A 25,757-nucleotide genomic window follows, 5' to 3' on the forward strand; every position below is an offset into this window, starting at 1 on the left:
ATAAAGAGCTATTTATAGGCTATACACAATATAAAAAGATAAGTAACTAGGTATTATCCAAATAAAAATACTTGGATTGCTTTTCAAAACTGATAATTATGGGAACAAGAAAGGAAAAAGAGGAAGGCTCCAAAGCGCCCAGTTACAGAATTTCTGCTTCTTATAGACATTAATATAGTATTCTCTTGTTTCAAGGCTAGTTTTAGTCCAAAACGTTTGGTGAAAGAGTATTATTTTCACTTAGTTGTAAAATCTATGTCTTGATCAAAGAACTCTTCTTCTGTTTCTGGACTGGTAATAGTTTTGCAAACTGTAGCAATGCATCAATACTCATTCTTGCACTTTTATTCCTTGAGAATACAGTTATACCAGCAGGGAGTGTACCAGTGTAGCAGGGAGTATAGCCACCAAGGGTCGAACCTTGAAATCTGAGAGGGTGAAGAAGCTGGTTTTTAGGTAAGAAATGCAAATAAATCATTTCTGTGAAAGCCTGTCATGCTTCTTAACTAACTTGCTAATTCTGTTCACATAATTAGACTTTGAAAACTGGTTGGATAATGACTTGTTTCATAAATTCACTTACCGTGTATTTATTGAACCTCTGTTATGTGCATAATCCTTTGGCTACAACATAATTATTTTTTCCCAGGAGGAACACAATACCCAGACTGCCTCTCTTGTGAAGTCGACCTTAGGGCATGGGCTGGTGAGAAAGGCTTATGTCTAAAGCAGAATTCTTGATTTCTGCCACCCATTCCCTGCCAGGTTTTCCCCTTCAGAAGTCTTTCTTATCTCAGTAAATGGCACAGTCACTCAAACCTAAATCCTGGAAGTCATCCTCTTTCCACAACTCACATAGTCTTCCAACAAGACTGACAAACATACTCCAAATTAATACTGAATTCATCAACTTTTTACCACCTCTCCATTGCATCCTCTCTAGCCCAAGCTAATTTCATCTTTCAGCAGGTCAAATATGGCTTAGAATATCTCCTCAGTCTCCACTACTATGTCATAAGACCAGGCCACTATCACCTTTACCAGGACTACTTGCTTCCGTTCTTATGCCCCCCCTTCTCCACTGCAGTGTATTGTCCATCCAGCATCTCGTGATCTGTCTTCTCAAAGCATAAATCTGATCATCACATTACCAAACTTGAAATCTTCCAAAGTTTTCCTAAAGGCTATCTCTTAGCCATTTTAGCTAAAATCACACCACACGTTCCTCCCAGGAGCTGCCATGCCTTAGTTTTTTTCCCTAGCACTTATTTTTTTCCCCTAGCACATAACAGTAACTGAAACTATTTTACTGTTTTAAATGGTGTTGTGTGTTTCCCCCAAAGAATAATGATGCACTTTAAAAGAAAAAAAGCTGTATGTTCCAATACGTACCCCAGTGCCCAGTATTTTGTAGGTATTCAGTAAATATTTTCTGAATAAATGAGAGTGGCAGTCACAGCAAGGACTGAGCCTGGGGTGATTCCTCTTACTGAAATAATTGTTCTATTCAGTAGGGTCTGAGAAAAACCTGTACTTATTTTGTTAACTTTGTTTTATGAAGAGCCCCTTCACTGTGTCCGCATCTCATATGTCAATTTTATGTTGAAAAAAAAAAAATGGTACTGTGGTCCCTTGCTGTCATCTTATGCTGCTATCAGTCTTCTATCTCCACCTAACCATGAGCATTACTTGTCACTGGCAGATGAACATGATTTTCAGCCATGAGAAAATAATAAAAGGTTCTTAGTTCTAGGGAATTCTAAAATTTTTCATAATGTTTTCAATGAAATAAATTAACCTCTGTTCTTTCATTTTATGGAAATGGCTCTGAATGTCATTAAAAACACACATGTTTGTGACTAGATGGATTTCAGGACTTAACATCTTGTGTTAATCTTGTTTTTTAAATCCCACTGCCAACCACTTTTGCTTGGTTGGACCACCCATATTTGGATTTCTGTGATGCATTCTTTTACGAATAGGGCCTTTTTTTCCCCATTGGAGTTTCCTACCTTATATACAAATGACTGTTTTCTACTTGCAAGGGAAAAGATACTACACTGAGCAAGTTTATGCTCCCTCATCAATTTGAATTTCTTGTCAGATTTTTTTTCCTTTTCCTAATATGATTTCCTTAAATCAGTAGAAGTAATATTCCCTGTAGCTGTAGAATCTGATTTCAAAGAGGAAGAGGTATAATCCAGGTTAGCAGCAGAGGGAATGTGGATATGTCCCCTTAGAGAACTCAGAATTAATGCCACTTCCCTTCCCATTTCCTGCATTTCCTTTTTCAATGCCCTTGACTCTGTCAAGCAAGATGTATTTACTGAGGCCAGCTACCTGTCCAGCACTATAAAAGGTACTGTGGGATAAAGCAGGGGTTTGCCAAACATGACTAATGGACCAAATTCAGCTTGCTGCCTATTTTTTAATAAAGTTTTATTGGAACACAGCTACATCCATTTGTTTGCATATTATCTATGGCTACTTGCGTGCTACAAGAGCAGAATTGAGTAATTGTGACTGAGACCATATGGCCCAAAAAGCCTAAAATATACTACCTGGACCCCTACAAAAAAGTTTGCCAACCCCTAGTAATATAAAGCATTGACTCCGATTCTCATAGAGTTTATGAATTAATTGGGCTGGTTGTTAACACATGGAGTAATTGGTGAATCGATAAATGACAAATTGTGTGATACTGAATAGAATAGGCACCACAGAATGTTTATTGGTTGGAAGATAAATCTAATCTGCAGAGAAGCGATTAGTTAAACATGCTGAAGTATGGAAAGCTTCCTTATACTGCCTTTCCCCCTTATTCTGTGCTTTTCTTTGTCGAGTCCCAGATATGCTATAAAACTAAAAGATATTTAAAACATCGTTGTCAAGGCTTTTCCCAGATGTGTGTCCTCCATAATTCCCCCAAAGAGATGTGTTGGAGAAATAGGACAGTATTCTTAAGACTGCAACATTGTTTAGAACCATGCCTGGCATATTATAGGTCCTCAGCTATACTTGAATAAGTGAAAGAACCTGCAGATCTAAAGGAAAGAAAATTCTGTGCAAGCAATAGCGAATGTTATTGAATATTCAGAAAGTGCCACCTTAGAATGGTGTTTCTCAGCAGGAAAGCTCCTAGTTCTTTAAGAATTAAATGGTAGTGGGCATATAAACGAGCCTGACACATGGCATGTTATAAGTGCTTAAGAAGTCTTTACTGTCATTATTTGGAGGAAATTGCGTATTTTCTTTCAGACATAGTACTAATTATACTAATATACATGAAAGTAAGAAAAGCATATAAATTAACCCTTGATTATATCATCCTCTCAATTAAGTATTAAGAAAACATTTGTACTTAGGAAGTACATAACAGAGTGATTCACAATAATGTAAAACTAGCTGTTTCATCAGTGTAGAAACATTCTTTTTTGATTTGGTTGTGATTATCAATAATAAGCCATTACTATCTTTTAAATATCAAGAGAAATTAACTACAGTCTAAGAATACCACTCAATGAATTTTCACAAAGAAAGCACACCTGTATAACCAGCACTTAAGTCAAGCAGAAAATTGCCGACATCTCAGACACCCCCCAACCCCGGCCTCCTTCCAATCACTACTACTCCACCAAAGGGAACCTTCTTCCATAGGAACGTACATTGTAAAGACTAATGGAGGGGATGTTAGCACATTCTTTTAATAAGTCCACAGACTCCTTTAGGCCTTTGAGAACAATCTGGCATTTTAAGAAGAGAATAGTTTTCTGACACTGAAGTATTTCATGCTAAACATGTCAAAGTGCTTTTTACATCATCAGTAATATGCTTTGACATGTTTAATATGAAAGCCTTCAGGGGCAGACAGTTATTTTCCCTTCTTAAAATAGAGAATGAGGCAGGGTTTAACTACATGAAAAAGTTCATGATTAAAAAAACAACAGCAGTAATCAATCTGTCGTGGCTTCACTAGAATGCCCATTAGTCAGTCATGCAAACTTCACTAGACATGGAGATGTGGAAAGTGAACTGGAATGAACCTCTGTTCTCTCTTATCCCATGCATTCAGGTAATTTTATTTTTTTGTATTTTTCACTAATGTCTGGATGGAATTCATATCTCTCCTTCCTTCCTTCTCTGTTTCAAAGGTCATGCTGATCTACACTGACAATTAATTATATGCTCTGAATAATGTATGAATATCCAAGAAAATCCTTTGAAAGATATCCAGTTTCCTATTTCTTAGAGTTATTTCCCCATCCTAATTTTTCTGTTTTACTTCATGTTATATGTTTTTAAATTACTTAAAACAAACAAACATAAACAGGAGGTCATTACAATTCTTGTTCCCAAATGTTTAGTTTGGCATCTGATGCAAGGCCTCAATTGCAGGCTGGAACGCCAGAAGCTCGAGCTGAAGACAAGAATGTGGTGCGCAGGCGTGATTTGAATTCAGGAAGAGTGTTTATATTTTCCCAAGGGCCTCATTAACAAGAGTCAAGCCCTAACTGTTACTACCAACACATTTTAACAGATTAACTTTTCTGATTTGTGAAATAGAGTATCATCTTATATGTGTACATCTTTAAAAAACCTTCTCTTCCAACTGCCCTTTAAGCTACTACAGAAAGTTTAAGTCAGTCCTTATCACATTGGAAAATGTGTTTTTGTTAAATATCCCGTGGCGCATATTCACCCAATAGAGTTTTATTTTTTGATATTTCAAAATTAGAAACAACCTAAATGTCCATCCGTAGGGGACTGGTTAAATGAATTATGTTAAAATGGAATACTGTGTGTTTACTAAAAAGAATTATACTTATCTACATTTGTTGATATGGTTGTAAAACTTCCTGAATCATATGATCCTGTATATTTAAATATATTTTGCTATATACCTCTGTGTGTGTGTTGTAATGCAAAATATATTTTAATAAACAAAAGAAAAATGTGGTCAATGATCTCTAGGAGGTGGGCTGGGAGAGATTTTGCTTCCTGCTATATAATCCTTTGTTTAAATATATGATATATGATTATATCTTAGTTTTAAAAAAGAAAACCAGTTTAAATAGACCATTGTATTGTTTTGTGTCTACTTTTTATATGTCCTATTTCAACCCTTTTTCTTTACATTTAAAAAGTATATTCAGAATCCTCTCCAGAGCTTTGGCTAAAACAGCATACAGGTTTGACTTGAGTGTCCTAGACAGAGAAGGCCAGAGTTTTGGTTTCCCATTTAAGCCATGCCGTACTTAGAGGGAGAGGCTGACCAATGAAGTCAGTGCCAAAACTGACAGTGGTACTGGGGTCGGGGAGAGTTCTCTAGCTCAGTTTCCTACTCATTCATCTGGGTGTGTTTTGTGGCTTTAATAGGATTAGAGAAACATTTGCATTGAGGCTTCAGGAGGATTTTCATGCTGCTCAACTCACCCAGCAGTATAAACCCACAGGATTAAGAATGGGGTTTCTGTGAAGTGAGTAGGGTAAGAAGTGTACATGCATCTGGTTCCCTCCTTGTTTTCTACTTGCTAAGGAAGGCACTCCAAGATGTTGGGGACAGAAACGTACGTGTAGGCAAGGGCATAGTTTTCAAGGAGACGTGGTATGATGTGTTTTTTAAGGAAGTTGTTACAACTGTTTAAGAAGAAAGGCAAGTCCAATTGCAAATGGTTTGTTGAAAATAAGACCAATAGAGAAAATGACTTGTCTCTCAAATATGTTATCCCATCATTGTTTGCTTAATCTTCCATATTTATTATTTCTCGACCTTGATTTTTCCTGCATTTTGAGTCCCATAAATATTGAAGTTATTCTTCCTGACTACAATTCAGAGACCGATATTACCTCTTGTAATTTAGGTGAATGCTGACTTGCTCCAGCAGTCATCTGAACCGGAGGTAGAAGTAACACCCTCAGGAAACTGAGAATGCTAAAAAATAGTATCCAATTAGGATCTGTGGTGGGTTGTATTCTCCTAAGAAGGCCACAGCAGTGTTTCCAGGCCAGCATTCTCTTGCCACTCTCCGTCGGTCAGCAGAGTCTGTTTCTCCTCCCCTGAGTCTGGGGCCGATCTTTTTGAATGTCCCAACAGATAGAATGTAATGGATATGACACTGCATGATTTCGAGGCTGGATCATAATAGGCAATAAGGCTTCCACCTATCTCTTTTTCTCTCTTGAAACACTCACTTGTGAAATCTGACCACCAGGCAATGACAAAATTGAAAGTAGCCTATGTGAGGGGACAAGCATCAACCATCAGATATGAGAGTGAATGAGTCCTCAGATGATTCTAGCTCCTAGCCTTCAAGTCTGCCAACTGAGGTCCCAAACATCATGGAGCAAAGATAGGCTGTCACAGCTGCACCATATTCCAGTTCCTAACCCACCGAATATGTGATCATAATAAATGGTTGTTTTACACCACAGAGTTTGGGGGTAATTTGTTTTGCAGCCATAGTGACTGGTACAGGGCCACTTCTCCTCCACTCAGAGATGGATAAGGAAGCATCTGCAGACAAGGGCAAAGTTCTTTTTGAGAGAAAATTTGTATCTCTACAGTGTGGCCTAGATTCAAATAGTACTTTTTAAAAGATACAAGTAGCTAATATTTTATTTGAGATGCACAGAGAATAGTGATGAGAGAATTGGTTATTAAAATCTACTGAAGGAAGCAGAGCTTATGCATCCAGAGACCACTGAAAGGAGTCTCCTTAGATCCAACTAAGCACTCCTTGAGGTTCCAGGACGTTTTAGGACTTATAATGTTATATGCTAATGGATCATTCCAAAATACTGTCTTTTCAGAGAGATTTCAATATGTCATTAATTAGTTCTTCTGGTTTTAGAAGCACAAAATTACCAATGTCGTAAAAAATTTAGTCTGGAACATTCACTGTATTAATAGATCTAACAAAGTTTAGAAAATGAGTGATTCCCAATAACAGTTCCCGGTTTTCAGTGATAGAAATTAAGAAACTTGACAATTTGTTCATTTTATTGTTTTGTTACGAATTTCAAAATGTATATAATTTTCAAATAAATTTATAAATTATCGTTACTAATTCTTTTATTCCCCCGTTCGTCCTGATTATGTACCATAAAAATAAAGGCACTCAGTTATCAATTATTTACAATGCAAACCTCTATTTCATGTGATATTGTATTTTATTAATAGATTATGTAAATTTAAAGAATACCATCACTAGTGTACTGAGTATTTTATAAAATAATTTGCAGGTTTTTTAAAATCATTTAAAATAATTTATACATCTTTTTGAAGGTAAATATACCATTTGACTCTTGAAAATTTTGAAAATGTATTACGGTATTTTTTTCTAAAGTACAGTTACTAAAATAAATTAGTAAGTATGTCTTCTCTTTTTGTTCTTTATTCAATAAATTCAGCAAACGTTTAGTCAGCCCCTGCGATGTACCAGGTACTGTTTTAGACCCTGGAGATACAGAAGTAAATACATCAGAATCCCCATTTTCCTTAGGGTTTTCTAGGGAGCTTACTTTTAATGGGGTATGGGACTGACAATAAACAAATGTATGATATTTGGGGATGATAAATGTCATGAGAAAGGATCAATAGTTAGTGATGCACATGAAGAGTAGGGGTACTATTTTAAAGTGAGTGAGAGCAGTCCTCAGTGATGAACTGAGCTGGCATTTAAGAAGAGATGTGAATGTACAGAGTGATAAGTCATGAAGCTATCTAGAAGAAGGACATTCCAGATAGAGAGAACACCATGTGCAATGGGCGGATGTAGAAAGAGTGCTTGGTTGTATTTGAGAAAGGACAAGGAAGGCAGGATGGCTGAAGCAAAGTGAGCAATGGGAAGACTGTTAGGAAGTGAAGTTTTAAAAGTTTGCCCAAAAGGAAAGTGAAAAAAATGATTTACGTGGAGGGGTGACTATATCAAATGCTATCATGGACTTATAATTGAGCAGTCCTTAATTAATGTCATCTCTGATGATCTCACAGTGAAGGGACTTCAGAAATTATAATTTAATCTCTGAAAAGGCTCAATGGATTTATGATCATAGCAAGTCTTTTTAATTTTTAAATATATACATTTCAGAGAAGTAAATGGAGTGATCACTATTGAGTTTTAAGCATAAGATATATTACTAGGATAAAAATGGTAGGGAATGCTGGATGAATATAAAAGTTTAAAGAAAGAGAGGAACAAATAGGCTTCTTGCTCTTGTTAATAGGCATTTAACTTTCCTCCATGTCTTTTCATGATTTGATAGCTCATTTCTTTTTTTGTGCTGAATAATATTCCATTGCCTGAATGTACTACAGTTTATCCATTCACTTATTGGAGGACATCTTAGTTGCTTTCAAGTTTTGGCAGTTATGAAGAAAGCTGCTATAAACATCCATGTTCAGGTTTTTGTGTGGACATAAATTTTCAACTCCTTTGGGTAAATACCAAGGAGCACAATTGCTGGACCATATGAGAAGAGTATATTTAGTTTTGTAAGAAACCACCAAATTGCCTTCCAAAGTGGCTGCACCATTTTGCATTCCCACCAGCAATGAATAAGAGCTGCTCCATATCCCCACCACCGTTTGGTGATGTCAATTTTCCAGATTTTGGTCATTCTAATAAGTGTGTAGTGGTATCTCATTTCAGTATGCGTTTCTCTGAGGACACATGATGTGGAACATCTTTTCATATGTTTGTTTGCCATCTAGTTATCTGCTTTGGTGAGGTATTTGCTAAGGTCTTTGACCCATTTTTTTAATCAGGTTATTTTCTTATTGTTGATTTTTTTAAATTTTATTTATTTATTTTTGGCTGTGTTGGGTCTTCGTTTCTGTGCAAGGGCTTTCTCTAGTTGTGGCGAGCAGGGGCCACTCTTCATCGCGGTGCGCGGGCCTCTCACTGTTGCGGCCTCTCTTGTTGCGGAGCACAAGCTCCAGACGCGCAGGCTCAGTAGTTTTGGCTCACGGGCCCAGTTGCTCCACGGCATGTGGGATCTTCCCAGACCAGGGCTCGAATCCGTGTCCGCTGCATTGGCAGGCAGATTCTCAACCACTGTGCCGCCAGGGAAGCCCCCTTATTGTTGATTTTTAAGAATTCATTGTATATTTGAATTATAGGCTTTTGTCAGATATGTCTTTTGAAATATTTTCTCCCAGTCTGTGACTTGTCTTCTCATCCTCTTGATACTGTCTTTCACAGGACAGAAATCATTAATTTTAATGAATTATGGCTTATCAATTATTACATGGATTGTGTCTTCATTATTGTTTATAAAAAGTCATCACCATACCCAAGGTCATTTAGTTTTTCTCCTATGTTGTCACCTTGGAGTTTCATAGTTTTGCAATATGCTTTTAGGTCTGTGATCCATTTTGAGTTAAGTTTTGTGAAGGGAATAAGATCTGTATCTAGATTTTTTTTTTTTTTTTTTTTTTGCCCTTTGATGTCCAGTTTTTCCAGCAGCATTTGTTGAAAAGACAATCTTTTTTCAATTGTATTGTCTTTGCTCATTTGTCAGAGATCAGTTGATATATTTATGGGGGTCTATTTCTGTACTCTCTGTTCTGTTCATTGATCTATTTGTCTATTCTTTCATCAGTACCACACTGTCTTGATTACTGTAGCTTTATAGTAAGTCTTGAAGTCTGGTAGCATCAGTCCTCCAATGTTGTTCTTCTCCTTCAGTATTGAGTTGGCTCTCTTGGGTCTTTTGCGTCTCCATATAAACTTTAGAATCAGTTTACTGACATTCACAAAATAACTGGCTGGGATTTTGATTGGAATTGCATTGAATCTACAGAGTGGGTTAGAAAGAACTGACATCTTGACAATATTGGGCTTATCCATGAACATGCAGTATCTATCCTATTTAGTTCTTTGATTTTTATCCATCAGTTTTATAGTCATCCTCATATTGGTCTTGTACATATTGGTTAACATCTATACCTAAGTATTTCATTGTGTGTTTAATTTAAAATTCCACTTGTTCATTATTATATTATATAATAATATAATTATTACATTACATTATAAGTATAATATATAGTTATTATATAATTATATATATTATATAGGAAAGAAATTGACTTTTGTATATCAACCTTGTATCCTGCAAACTTGCAATAATTGCTCACTAGTTCTGAGAATTTTTGTCAATTCTGTAAGATTTTCTACAGAGTCAATCATGCCATCTTTATCATAAAACAAAGACAGTTTCATATCTTCCTTTCAAATCTGTATTACCTTTTATTTCCTTTTCTTGTCTTACTGCATTAGCAAGGACTTCTAGTATGATAATGAAAGGAGTGGCTAAGAGGGCACATCCTTGCCTTGTACCTGATCTTAGTGGGAAAGCTTTGAGTTTACCACCTAAACTATGATGTTAGCTCAAGGGTTTTTGTAGATAGTCTCTTTTAAGTTGAGAAAGTTCCCACCCTTCCTAGTCTACTGAGAGTTTTTATCATAAGTATGTGTTGGATTTTGTCACACAATTTTCTGTATCTATGGATATGATCATGTGATTTTTCTTATTTAGCTTGTTGATGTGATGATTACATAATTAATTCTTTTTATAGTGTTTATTTATTTTTACTTGTTGGCAGTTTGCTTTATTTATTTATTTATGGCTGTGTTGGGTCTTCGTTTCCATGCGAGGGCTTTCTCTAGTTGTGGCAAGCGGGGGCCACTCTTCATCGCGGTGCGCGGGCCTCTCACTATCGCGGCCTCTCTTGTTGCGGAGCACAGGCTCCAGACACGCAGGCTCAGTAATTGTGGCTCACGGGCCCAGTTGCTCCACGGCATGTGGGATCTTCCCAGACCAGGGCTCGAACCCATGTCCCCTGCATTGGCAGGCAGATTCTCAACCACTGCGCCACCAGGGAAGCCCCCATAATTAATTTTTGAATGTTGAACTAGCCTTGCATACTTGGGATAAAGCCCATTTGGTCATTGTATATAATTCATTTTATACTTTTTGGGGGTTGATTTGCTAATATTTTGTCGAGGATTTTTTCATCTGCGTTCATGAGAGATGTCTGTAGTTTTCTCTTCATGTCTTTGGCTTTGGTATTAGGGTAATGCTTGCCTCATAGAATAAGTTAGGAAGTATTCCCTCGGCTTCTTTCCTCTGATTCCATATAGCTTTTGACTGCTAAAGTTTCAAAGAAAAATAGACAGAACCAACCTCTGTTCAGAGAATATGACTAGATTTTTAGTTTATCATACTTAACATTTAACAGATTTTTAATATATATGGTTATATTCAGAGTCACTATATTGGCATTTCCTAAAGACTTTAAACTCCATCGTGTCTTTTATTTAGAGAAATCTGGGCATACATCAGCAAAACTATCATTTTTCATCCAAGCATAGTGATACCTATGTAGTAAATGAGGTGATAAGTCATTTGAATAGGTCATACCCATGGAATTTCTATATGATAATAGTCTGCATTTGTTTTACCACACACCATTTAGATTACTTGATCCTTCTGTTCCCTTGCATAATGTCATTTGTTTACATTAAAACACAAGAAGAAAGAGTTTCAGTGTATTGGCTGGATTTGTTCACATTAAAACACAAGAAGAAAACGTTTCAATGCATTGGCTGTATTGCCTTAAATAAGTGGATCCTCAGACTGTACACTGTAGTGGAGAAAGAACAGATGTCTTGGGACTGTGTTGCTACTTTATATGGTATTTCAGGAGTATCTCAAATGCAGTGTTCACTTATGGATAACTTTTTTTTAATAAAATTATCCCCCCACCTTCATTAATCTTACTTCCCAGTTCCAGTGCATTTGTAATGCTTGGTGAAGATGGGTTACACTTAAGTTAACTTTGCCAGATATTTTTCTGAACCTTTCTCACCTGTAAATATAAATATATAAATATAAATATAGGTGATGAGAATTTTTATTAATTGAGATGGTTATTTAGGAATTCTAGTTTACAATCATTTGCTTATTTTGTATGTATAAAAAAGCAAATACAGAAGATCATTGTTACTTAGTTGACAAGAAAAGTAAATGATTGAAATAGAAACAGAAGTCATATAATACCTTTTATACCAGCCTTACAAATGCCTCTGGGCTATATACCATCAGTTTATGAAATTTCTACCCAAAATTCCACCAATTCTGCTTTGCAAATTCCCTACAGATTTTTAAAGGAAGGAAGAGAAGATTCTTGGTCTTTTCTTGTTTTCATTTGTATATCAAATGATATACAGTCATTACTTGCAATCATTACTGGATTGTCCTATTTTATGGGAAAGCCTTTTAACTTTAACATTGTAACATAGCATAGGTATACTTTTCATCTTAGTGAGAGAAGGATAGTATATGATTAGGAGTGTGTGGTTTTGAATCAGATTTCCTGGGTTAAAACTGAGCTTTGCTGTTTATTAGATTCATAAACTTGGGCAAGTACTTTAACCTTTCTTGGCCACATTTTGTTCATCTGTAAAATGGAGATTAAAATAGTCCCTACTTCACATAGGATTATTATGAGAACTAAATGAGTTACCCCATGTAGAGTGCTTACATTACTTGGCACATGAAAAGTTCACTTTTGGTGTTAGCTGTTAGTGCTGTTATTTTATTGAGTTCCCTAACTGTATAGTTGAGATCAGAATGTCTTTGGTTCTACTCACTCTGTCTTGAAGTATTTGTTAAATACGTTTTTGTTCCAGAAGTGGTTTGTGACAACTTAAAATATATGTATTATTAAATTTCATGGTGAATGGAAAATGAACACCAAATAATGAGTGTGAAGCTGATAGAGAGTCAATATAAATATATATTTATATTTATGCCACAATGTCCTGTCCACTTACCAAAGTTAAAATTGCTTGGAATTTCATGGGGACAAAACTATCATATTTTATCCATAATATTCATAATTTTTAAATTGATTAGGAACTTTATGTTTCTTTCCAGATATTATAAGTTAACTTGCTTGCCTAGGCAAAATTTCACTGCTGTAGTTTTAAATCCATCCCCTTTATGTTCTTTTTTTAACATTTTTAGGTGTTTTTCACTCTTCTAGTTTGTGGATGAAATACTCTAGCAGAGAACAGGGAAAAAAATAAAAGAGGCACTTGCCAATGCAACTTGCATACATATATGTTCAGATGATGGGCATAACGTGATCATTATGATTATTTTATTTTTATTTTTTATCATTCATATACTCTTAAGCCATTACAGGATATTTTATTCTATTAGTTGTTTTTCAGTGCCCAAATTAAAATTTCCAATTCAGTGGAAATTTCAGTCTCACTGACAACATTTTGAGCCTCAAGTAAATTTTTGTTTCTATTATACTAGTAGACACATACAGTGTAAACTTGGTACCTTTAGCACTGGGATTTATATTTGCCTCCTAGTAACAGAAACTAGAAATAACAATGGCATAAGCAAGTCCAGAGGTAAGCAGTTTAAAGCTACGGAAGCTTAACAAAATCATAAAAGATTCAGGATCCTTCTGACTTTGTACTTTTTTAATCTGTAGCACTGGCCTACATGATTAGCGCTATAGAATGGCAGCTGGAGCTCCAGTAGACACATTTGTGACAGAGGAAAAAGGAAAGATGCAAGAACCAAAAAGGGAAAAAAATTCGGGACAGGCGTCTGTCCCACTTTTAAGGAGCTGTTTTGGAGTTCCTCCCCAACAACTTGCACTCACGTCTCTTTAGCTACCCCAGGCAGCAATAAGGGAATGATACCTGGAGGATGTTCCCATTTTGCCTAGGACTAAACTGTAATTTTATTGGTAAGAAAGAAGAGTGGATATTGGAGAAAGAACTCTCAAGCTTTGCCATAATCCCTGACTTCTCATATCTTCTGTTTGGAAGGTGTCCAGTGTTAAATTTCTTCAGCATCTTCTCTTTGAGCAGGTGCTATTACCATTTTTAGGCAATAATATCCAAATTTAGCTTTCTTAATTTAAACCAAACCTCCTTTACTTGCTTACAAGGAGGAAGGTTAGGGTATTCCTACATTTCTCAATCCAGCTGGGATTTTAGGAGGACTGACAGGTGCTTTCCCACTTGGTTCACTCAGTAGGATAAATCTGTTTTAAAATGTGCCAGACAGATGGTGGTGTGTTTTTTCCAGGCTTCAGTGATCAAGTACACACTGTAAAATCCTGAATGACGAAGAAGAGCAGCCCTGTTTAAAATGAGAGGAAAAAAGTCTATTCTCACTAACTTCCATTTGATTAAATGTTTCTTTGTTCCATTGGTTCTATTTTGAATACTGAGGATTTCCTAATGGGAATCAGGTGTGCATCCCAGCTGCAGAGCAGCACACCCTTGGGCACATAGCCCCTTCTCTCAGTAGTGGAAACGAAGATAAGCACAGATTCTCAAAGCCTCAGAGGTACCCCAAGGTGAGGTCTGTCCTACACAGTGCCTTTATGAACATTTCCCCTTTCTTTCGTTATGGACCTAGAAAGAAGTAATCAATTGTTTTTATATACAGCCACTGAGGTTTACAGATTCTTTAAGGCATATGTGATATATTTGATGTGCCAGTTTTTCTTTAAATGCTTCTGTTGCATTTTCAGGGAAGCATTTGTATGTTAATACAACAGAAACCTTCCTGGACCTAACCTTTTAGGAAGAGAAGATAATTACATGTTTTAAAGACGATATCTAGAGGGATTTTGGCATCTTGACAAGTTTCTGCACAAGTGTACACAATGCAATAAACCCCTACATATTTATAGCAAAACAGATACTGTGCCAAAGCCCCCAGCCGTACCTGAAGTTCTTATCTGAGAAGGCACTGTACTATTGTGGTTTAGAGAATAACTTAGTGTGATACACAGCTGGATTTGAATCCTGGCCCTGCCACTTGTGCAAGTCATAACATCTCTAAGCCTTAGTGGCCTCATTCAGAGTTTCAGGAGAATAAAGATGAGATAATGCACAGTAGAGGTTTTCCAGTGATGCCCTGCATTTATGTAATTTCCTTACCTTGAGCCTGGGCTGGGCGAAGCAAAGTTGGCTTTTGGGAAGATCATGGCCTCTATCTTGGGCGCTGTCTTGCTCTCTTGGCGTGCTCTCATTCTCCTTCGGTTGCTTGCTTTGGGAGAGTCAGCTATCGTTTTATCAGGCACCCTTGTGGAGAAGCTCACGTGAGCTCTGTTGGAAGTGGATGTTTTGAGGCCTGTCAGCAGCCGCTCGGTGAGCTTGGAAGCAGCTTCTTCCCCTGCTGGACTTTGAGCTGACGGCAACCCAGCCACAGCTTGATCGTAACCCCTCAGTAGAGACCATGTGTGAGAGGCACTCAGGCTGCACCCAGTTTCCTGACCCACAAAAATGGGGAGACCATAAATATTTGTTGTTTTTTGTTTTAAACCACTAGGTTTGGGTTGATTTGTTACACAGTAATTGGTAACTAATACAACACAATAAGTAGATTCACCTGTGCATAGCAGGTAATAATAGTAACACTGTTCTCAAAACAAGAGAAGATCAGACTCCATTCAGGACTGCTAATTTTGCCCTGTAAATCAACTTCAATACATGTGTGCAGAGAGCTCAGAAATAAGCCTTGTGTACAGTTCTTTGCATGCTTTTGTACATTGAAACATAAAAAGGCAAAATATATCAGTTATCTGAGAATTTTAAGATAGCGCAGGAAGACAAGAACCCAAGAGGTCATGTAATTCTTTCTCCTACTTCAAAATAAGGTGAGATTTAAATTGCTGAAAATCAAAACAGAAGAGCCCTACAGAGAGTAATTGGCAGATATTGTTCCTTGGGTTGACACAAAAGAATTGCTAAAATCTTTGAAACTTGATGAAAATACAAGAGTTTGTGTTTGTTGTACTTGAACAATTTGTTACTTAACAATATTTGTTTGGGATTTTTATGTTATTTAATTTACAAAAGGCCATCCTACAGATTGCAATATTTGCACTAACCAAGGTCTTAAAAAAATGTAGAACAAGGCTATTCATGGTTTGGGAGCATGTAACAAATTTTATTAAAAACTTTATGTGGAATGTCATATTAAAATCAGTTAGTCTGTCTTGCCAGAATCAATCCATTTTTTATTTGAGATAAATTCTTGCCATTGAACTCTAGAAAGTAGGATATGGAACTTATTAATAGGTAAATACAACCTTATGGATCAGAGCCCTAAGATGGGATTACTGTACAATTACTATTCTACTATACAATTTTAGTTACCTTTTCTTTCGTTCTAAAATTTTCCTAAATCTGTGGTTTTTAAAAATGTTTTGGAAATTGTCTGAATTCGGAGTAAAGCAGTTGTTACCAGAATTATATTCTTTTCAAATTTATTAAACCTCACATGTGGAAGTTTATACTAGAAAGTCTAGTGTCTACATTCACTCACTACCACAGTGCATCCTTTTCTGGCCAACTGCTGTTGCTTAACTTATAAGATCGAATAAGATTGTATTCCAAGGTGGTATGCCTGCACATTAAGGTCTGGAATACATATTGGTTTATGCTGCCCAGATGATTTAGTGAAGAGCAAAAATGAGTATTCCCATTTCCCAGTGGATTCTATGGTAGTTTGGGATAAAAAGGCAGAACTGCCCAAATATGTAGAACTTATTTTAGATGATTCAAAAACAGAGAATTGACTTACCCTAAGACATCTTAAAACAAAAACAAAACAAAGCAAAACTCACAGTTCTTTAGTTGTGGCCAGTGGGGTTTAAGACTCTTTATACCCGTTTTCCATTTACTCTGAAAGAGCATCTGTAATTCATCTTGTGCTTGGTGGAAAGTTACACAACTAATTTATATGTTGATATTTTTTAACTAAATAGTCAGATAGACTTGAAATATATTTCAAAGTTGAAAAAGTTTCTCAAAGACAGTAGGAGATGTGAACTCCGGAGTGAGAGTCTTCATGGGATGTGATGGCCTGTGAATGTTTTGGTAAAGAGGTCAGGTCTACATTTTCAGAAGTTCAGGTCCAGGCAACTGGCACTGCCTTAGTTCAAATCACTCTCCTGATCATATTGAATCTTTTAGAGTTAGAGTCATTCTAAACATGTATTTATATCACTATTATCCTCAAGTTGGTTCAAAGTCTCTTCCAACATGATTTACAATAATGACATAGTTATATTCCCAGGGAGGGGATGTTCTATCTCAACTTCAGCTTTATATACAATATATACCTCTTGCAGTCAGATTTACTTCTCTGTAAATATAAAGAAAAGAGTATTTATTACTTATCTGAAAATATAAAGACTATTTTAAAAGAGAAACTCTTTATGGTTGGTATACCCGTAATAAGACAGATACTATAGAACTTCCATTAATGCTACAGTAATATTACAGATAAGTCTAAATTTTCTTAGGCTGAAATGCAGAATTTGAGGATACAGGATAAAGGTAAAGATGGTGGTATTTAAAGCAAAAATGTTTAGCTGTCACAATAAAAAGAATCACCACTCAAGAATAACAATCATCTTCAAGTCTATGAGTCCTTATTGTTTGTTCATAAAACGAACCAGCCCATTATGAGTATGTATGCATATTAAGTTCTAAAATTGATTCATAATCTACTTCCTTCATGGCTACATTGAGAGAAAGGATAGTTATATCATCTCACCCAGAATGGTTGTCAGCACCTTTCTGGTCATAGTGCTGGTACTCTAGGGATGAATCCTATCTGTCCATTGTCAAATGTCCATTGTCAAATTGTGAGGGCACAGAATCTACTTGATACATAGTAGGGTTTATTAAGCAAAGATAAACTCAGGCTAATACTTTTAAATGTATTTTGAAGAAGTATATTTTTTATGTGTAGGAGGACATATTAGGTTTGTGAAATTGGTCTGTTAACAACTCAGTGTATCAGTTTTCCACAACTGTAAAATGTAGATGTTAGACTAAGCAGTCTCAAAATCTCTTACCAGTAAAATTCCATGATTATTTATTAAGGGGAAACTGAACCAGTATAATATTCTCCCTATATATACAGTCTGTTTTTAGTCTAGGGGAGTTCTCAAGAAAAATTGAGTTGTGGTGTATTTTCCAAAGAATGCTTTACACACACACACACAATTCCAAGGTTTAAAAGCTTGAGAAACATTACCGATGCTCTAGCCATTTTGGCAATTCACAATGCTTATTATTAGCACAAAAGCTTATAAAAGTATAAAAGAAACCTTTTTTATCCTGCATTTCCGAAATTCCCTCCAGTTCATCATAACTCAAATGGCACCATCATTCTAAGAATCACCTTCTACTTCTCTTTTCCTTTCATCCATACTTCTAATCCATCAGCAACTCAAGTTGGTCCTATCTAAAAATATATTTTAAACCTGACCTGCTGCTTAAGCCTCTCCTGCCAACAGTCTGATTAACTTTATATTTTCCCCAGACCGAAAGTCTCCTAACTGGGTTTTCTTCTTCTGCTCTTGCCCCCCAACAATCTCTTGTCCCCAGTACAAGTGTGATTGTCATCGTTGTTGTTGTGGCCGTGCTGCACGGCTTGCAGGGTCTCAGTGCCCCAACCAGGGATTGAACCCAGGCCGTGGCGGTGAGAGCGCCGAGTCCTAGCCACGAGGCCACCAGAGAACTCCCTACAAGTGTGATATTTTTCAGACATAGAATATGGTCACACCCTTGCTCAAAACTCTCCAGAGTCTTCCGATGACCTATAGCGCCCTTCCCGCTCTGGCCACTGTCTACTTCTCTGATCTTCTCTCCTACCAGTCCTCCCCTCACCTTGCTCATTTTGCTCCTGTCTTCTTTATTTATTGCCAGTCCTCATTCAAGCCAAGTCTGAGCCCACATTTTGGACTTTCCTCCTGCGGTTTCATCTGCCTTGTAACTTTCTTTCCTGATGCTTTTGCATGGTTGGTTTTCTCTAATCATCCCACCCAAAAGATGTCCCCTCTGTCCCTGTCAAATCCTTTACCCTACTTTGTTATTTTTTATAATACTGATCTCTACCTGAAGAATATTAATTTGTCTCCTCAAACTAAAATATAAACTAAAGTAAACTGTAAAGTATATAAGAGCAGAGAATTGTTTTCTTCACCACTGTATTTCTCTAGTGCCTGAAACAGTGCCTGGCACATAGTAGGTACTGAATAAATATTGAATAAATGAATGAATGAAAGAATATATGAGTACTCCTAAACTCCACTAAATTCAGACCTCCTTTCTCAGTGTCACTAAACGGTCTTTGTTCCTGCTAATCTGCTTTCCTAGAATTTCTTCCACATCTTGCTCCTCTTTAAGGAGACACTCTTGGTACTCTGTTCCAGTCCTCTTCAAATCTTGCTCGACCTCTGTGACGTTTTCTCTGCTACATTCTCCCACAATGATCTCTCCCCGATTCTGACCTTCCACTGGACTCAGTCTTTACTGTATATATCATCACATAATTGTTCTTTAATGATTGTGTATGTCTCTTCAAAAAGATTATATACTTCTTAAGGACAAGGCCACACTATATGTATACTATGTATATATGTATAAATTTGCTTATTTATTTTTGGCTGTGTTTGGTCTTCGTTGCTGCGTGAGGGTTTTCTCTAGTTGTGGCGAGCGGGGGCTACTCGTCCTTGCCGTGTGTGGGCTTCTCATTGTGGTGGCTTCTCTTGTGGTGGAGCACAGGCTCTAGGCGCCTGGGCTACAGTAGTTGTGGCTCACGGGCTCTAGAGCGCAGGCTCAGTAGTTGTGGCTCACGGGCTTAGCTGCTCCGCAGCATGTGGGATCTTCCCAGACCAGGGCTTGAACCCGTGTCCCCTGCATTGGCAGGCGGATTCTTAACCACTGCACCACCAGGGAAGTCCTATATGTATACTTTTTGGGGGCTCAGAGCAATAATGCACTACTAGTGGCAGTCTTAACTTTGTTACTGGTCAGCTGATTGACCAATCAATCAATGGATTGGCTCAATCTCAAGCATGTAAATGAAACAGCTTGTGGATATGTGTGTATGTGTGGGGGATGCATATAAAGTCAGAAAAATAAAGGCATTCATACCCGAGCAGCACTGTTAAAAGGGCAGCGTTGCAATAAAAACTGAAGAACTATTTCACTTCTTATCAGAAGGTGTAAATAGTCCTTCTTACCCAATGGTATTACATCTACCGGGAAATCCGCCTGAGTAATCACAGTTCCGGATCATCATACTTGACCTTTCTTTAATGCCCACGAAAGAGCTTGTTAGTGAATGTGAAAATGGAATCCATTAAACATATTACTAAACATAAAACATATGTTTATGAGTAATTTTCTATCAGTGGATTTGCTGGATATCTCTTTTTAAGCATAAGTTTAAAATATGTAGGAGGGCAGGTTGGAAAAGTAACAGTGATAAAGGTAGGCCTAATATTTTCACATCTTCTGGTATATCTTATTGGTGAAAGCCCAGAAGATATTGAAATCACAATTAGTACTGTGTATTTAATATTTAATATATATATTAATTATATATACATATATTTTATATACATATATATATTCAAAAACAATGTATCAGATTTTCTGGGATGTAAACAGTGTTCTTAACAGTCCCATTAAAATAAGCCTTTTTTTTTTCTGTAGCTGAATTTGAATTTTGCTCTCTTGACCAGTATGAGTTTACCATGCATCATATTGTGTTTTGGTGATAGGAAATAAAAGCTAAGGTCTAGAGATGCTTTGTTTTTCTTTTGCTATGGCATGAAATACTAATGGAAAGGTAAATCTAATACAGGAAATTATTGGAAAGTCGTGTCTTCTTTTTACCCCCTAAGCTTAATATTAACTTTTTTTTTTTTTTTTGCGGTTGTGGCCTCCCCCGTTGCGGAGCACAGGCTCCAGATGCGCAGGCTCAGCAGCCATGGCTCACGGGCCTAGCTGCTCCGCGGCATGTGGGATCTTCCCGGACCGGGGCACGAACCCGTGTCGCCTGCATCGGCAGGCGGACTCTCAACCACTGCGCCACCAGGGAAGCCCAATATTAACTTTTAATAAGTAGTATGTATGCTTTTAAATGGTTTTCAGCAGTATGCTAGCAAACTGAAGAGATGACAAAGAGGGAAAAAAAGATTTATAAAGCCCAGGTGTGTGTTTCAGAAGCCTCAGAATTTCCAGGGGTTTTTTTCAGGTATCTGAAAGAGCTGAACAGCACCTGAAGCAACAGTAAATAGAAGGGAAAACAAAGCAGTTAGAGCTACACTGTTATGAAGAGATTGTAAATCCTACAGCCAGTGTTTGCTGCAGCTACCCTGGACATAACATTGTCAGCGTGAAGTCACAGAATACAAATCTTTGATTCACTTTGAGATGAAAGCCACAAAACCAGAACTAAGTCCCACTCTTCAAGGGTGCAAAAAGAATATTTTGCCAAAATTCTTCTTGCCTCAATAAAGGATAATAAGGTCATGCCTAATAAAACTGAAACTGTTGAAATTCAGGAAGTCGCCAAGAACATCAGTTTGATGCACTTGTTTCAGAGAGAGGAATTGTCCCTGAACTATAAGAGAAAGGTCTCAAGTGTCCCCCTCATAGACGTGATCTTACATACCATGCCCAGAAAGCACCCACCAAATTGGAATCTTAGATCTGAAATGGCCCAGTTTATCTTCTTCCTCACAGAGTATCAGTCACCTTCTTGCCCCTTAAAGTGTTGAACTCCTGTTTATTTAGTGGATTCTTGCCTTCAGACAGTTCTGGGGAGGCATGGGGAAAGATGTGAAGTTTAGCTACCTAAACCCAAAGTCAGTACATCCATCATCTTACGGTTTCTAGTTCCAGGGTGACCTTTAACACAAACAAGACAAGGGGAGTGCTTAGTATGTTTAAATTGAAATCTCTCAAACTTTTTTGTCCTTGTACATATCCTTGCTTTTTAAGAAATTACAGGATATTCATTCTGATGCATAACCCGGAGGATTGTTACTTAACAACAATCGCAGGTTGACTGCTAGTTTGTGCAATTATGAGTTTGTGCTATACGCTATCAAAAGGAGAAGTTTCTCCTCTATCTAACATTCATAAATTCTAAGATATTAAATCAATTTTGTTTTTAATTGAATTCCTGATTGTTTGGGGTGTGGCTTCTAAAAGACTTTGAATTATTATATCTAATGTATGTGTGTGTGTGTATATATATATATATATATATATATATGTGCATGTTATGAACCATGATAGTAAAACAACCCCCCATGAAGCCACCTCCAAAATGAATCAACATATTTCATCCTGATTCCATCTTCCAAATACAACTATCCTGTTGTGTGTTTTTTAATAAATTTATTTATTAATTTATTATTTATTTTTGGCTGCATTGGGACTTTGTTTCTTCGCCCCTTGGAGGGAGCGGGGCGGGGGGGGGGCGATACTTTACATTGCGGTTGTGCGGGCTTCTCATGGCTTCTCATGGTTGCCATGGCTTCTCTTGTTGCGGAGCAAGGACTCTAGGCACGCGAGCTTTAGTAGTTGTGGCTCCCGGGCTCTAGAGCACAGGCTCAGTAGTTGTGGTGCACGGGCCTACTTGCTCCGCGGCATGTGGGATCCTCCTGGACCAGGGCTTGAACCCATGTCCCCTGCACTGGCAGGCGAATTCTTAACCACTGCACCACCAGGGAAGCCCTATCCTCAGTTTTGATTGCATAATATCCTTGGCCTTAAAAAGAAAAGTTATATTGCCTATTGATGTAACTCAAAATAATATACTTTTAAATTTTGCTTGGTTTTTGCATTTTATGAGAAAAAGGGTATTGAACTATCTGTAGTCTGATTGTTTCCTTTTTAAATTCAATTTTATTACAAGTGTTTATTAATTTATATTTTTCTGAAATATTTGATGGTATGGTTGGTAATATGGTAGGTAATGTGTGATATATTAACATTTATTATACAGTTGTAATAATTAAGACAGCATTATATTTGCATTTGCATAGGGATAGGTGAATTGTCTATGGAGTTAGAGTAGGGAGCCTGAAGACAGATTCATGCATATGTGGAAACCTGATTTATGACAGAAGTAGCATTGCAGATGACATATTTTTTGGCTCAAGCAGTTTCTATAAGATATGCTAGCATAGGTATACAGAGGTCTGTGTTGATAGGTGTTCATTACAGCATTGATTATAATAGCAAAAGATAAGGAACAATTCAAATGTCTATCAATAGAATAATTTTTAAATAAGTAATAAAATAATCCATTATATAAAATTATAAATATACAATGGAAAACTATGCAACTGTTTAAAAAGAAAACAGGGAAAACCGGCCCTCCCATACACTACAGATGGGACTGATAAATTGGTACTCTCACTCTGGAAAGCAATTTGGTAATAACTATCACAGTTTAAAATATGCAAGTCCTTACAGACAACCCAATTAAAAAATGGGCAGAAGAACTGAATAGACATTTTTCCAAAGAGGAAATGCAGATGGCCAACAGGCACATGAAAAGATGCTCGACATCGCTAATCATCAGGGAAATGCAAATTGAAACCACAATGAGGTATCACCTCACACCTGTCAGAATGGCTGTCATCAGAAAGAACAGAACTTAAAAATGTTGGCAAGGATGTGGAGAAAAGTGAACCCTCCTACACTGTTGGTGGGAATGCAAGTCGGTGCAGCCGCTGTGGAAAACAATATGGAGGTTTCTCAAAAAACTAAAAATAGAACTACCATATGACCCAGCAATTCCACAGGTGGGTATATAACCAAAAAAACAAAAACACTAATTCAGAAAGATACATGTACCCCAATGTTCATTGCAGCACTATTTACAATTGCCAAGGTATGGAAGCAACCTAAGTGTCCATCAACAGGTGATGGATAAAGAAGATGTGGTATGTGTGTGTATATATATAGATATAGATATATATCGATATATATACACACACACACAATGGAATATTGCTCGGCCATAAAAATGAATTAAATTTTGCCATTTGCAACAACATGGATGGACTTGGAGGGCATTATGCTAAATGAAATAAATCAGACAATGAAAGACAAATATTGTATGATATCACTTATATGTGGAATCTAAAAAATAAACTAGTGAATAAAACAAAAAAGAAGCAGACTCACAGATATAGAAAACAAAATAGTGGTTACCAGTGGAGAGAGAGAAGGGGGGAGGGACAGTGTAGGGGTAGAACTGAAAAAGGGATTATATGAAATCATCTGTGTGAAATTTTGAAATTATAAAGCACTATAGAATTTAAAGAATCTTTCATTCAATAAAAAAATGAAATAAATAATTAAAAGAAGCACTGGACATGAATGGATGAAGAGGGGTGACTGGCTAGGTGTCTGTCTAATCAAAAGGCTGGCCCCATCTAGAATGTTGCGGATTACTCCGTGGATTCTGGAACACTGAAAACAACAACTGCACAGGCAGTAAAAATGAATTACAAATACTTTGGCATCTAAGAGAGAAGTATGTGTCTAATCAGTCCATTGACTAATATTTTTATGTCAATTACTTAGAAGTGTCAGAAATTTTACTTTTTATCTTAGTGAGATATTTTTTCATTAATTTCATTTATTCTTCACATATTTACTGACGGCCTTGTGTATTGAACCTCTGCTTTTTGTTTTGCTCCTCTCCTAGTCTATTCTTCCTACAGCGCCCATGTGAACATACTAACATATGTTCAACCGCAATTATATCATTATTATTTTTGCATCTAAAAAAATAAATAAAATAAAATATGCAAATCTTATGATGTAGAAATTCCATGTATTAGAATCTGTCCAAGAGAAACCCTTGGACAACTTCTGAAGGGAGTGCACTCAGGTTGTAAATTTCCTTGTTGCTTCATAAACAAGACAAAATTGGAATAAACTTACATGTCTGTCAATGGGAAAGTGGCTAAATAAATCATGGAATGCAGTCAAGCAGTTTCTTGAAAATGAAATAGGAAAAATTTCCAGTAATGACAGTGGAAGAAAGTGATTATGTGAACCCTGCCATAGTTAACAATTACAAGATCTTGACCAAATATTTTTTAAAAATCTATCTTTAAATGCTTGAAAACACCCAAAGTAGACAGAAACCACTAGGAATGGACCGGACCAAGGTGTTGGTGTACCCTTCTGTACTATTTGAATTTGGACCAAGTGCAAAATAATTTTATAAAACCGCAAATAATTAGATTTCAATCTGTTTTATGTGTATTAAAATGAAACATTAAAAAATTCAACTTTAGTCTCCTACATAGCTTTTAAATTAGGTTAAGCATGTTTTTACTTTTAGAATTAAAAGTGCATCTATCATTTCCTAGTAGATTGCCTTGCTCTATTCAGGTTAAGTATTTATTGATTCAGTCAATCTCAGCAAATATTTATTGAATGTCAAACATGTGGCCAGACCCTCCTCTAGATGCTGGGGTACGATAGTCAGCAAGACAGACAACTCTCTGCTTACCTGGGGTTTATCTTGTAATGAACTGTCTTATTTGATAGAGACTTATAAGCAGAAGGTATATATTCACCTAAAGGTACCATCTGAGAGGAAGAAAAAAAAAAAAAACCCATGTGAAAAAAGGATAAACAGGAATCTTCTTTATGTACATTAAAAATCCCAAAATATTAGAATTGAAGGGAGTCTTAGTAGTTTTCAATCTTTTTACATGAGGATTTTGCTAAATATAATATATTGTTTTTTGATTAATTCTTAGGATACTTCAAAATTTTAATCTTTCATTTTTTCAGTCATTTTGAATTCAATGGATTATGGATGTGTAATTTAATAGGGAATTCTTGTTTGGATTTGTCTTTTTT

At 36.6% G+C, this 25,757-nt stretch overlaps 1 protein-coding gene across 6 annotated transcripts in view; it reads left to right on the forward strand.

The window, feature by feature from the left end:
• Positions 1-25,757, forward strand: part of CCDC91 (coiled-coil domain containing 91) — a gene marked incomplete at its 3' end in the record, with an annotated part of 398,367 nt that overhangs the window by 348,841 nt on the left and 23,769 nt on the right. For 3 of the 6 annotated variants that reach the window (XM_082666097.1, XM_082666099.1, XM_082666098.1), the window contains exon 15: positions 364-439. The exons of the other annotated variants lie outside the window; for them this stretch is intronic. In XM_082666097.1, the coding sequence (XP_082522223.1) occupies positions 364-432 (69 nt within the window). Of the gene's footprint in view, positions 1-363; positions 440-25,757 lie in introns of those variants that run through there. 6 annotated transcript variants of the gene reach the window in all.

The sequence above is a fragment of the Grampus griseus genome, assembly GCF_964374135.1.
Source record: "Grampus griseus genome assembly, chromosome: 11".
NCBI classification, from domain to species: domain Eukaryota; kingdom Metazoa; phylum Chordata; class Mammalia; order Artiodactyla; family Delphinidae; genus Grampus; species Grampus griseus.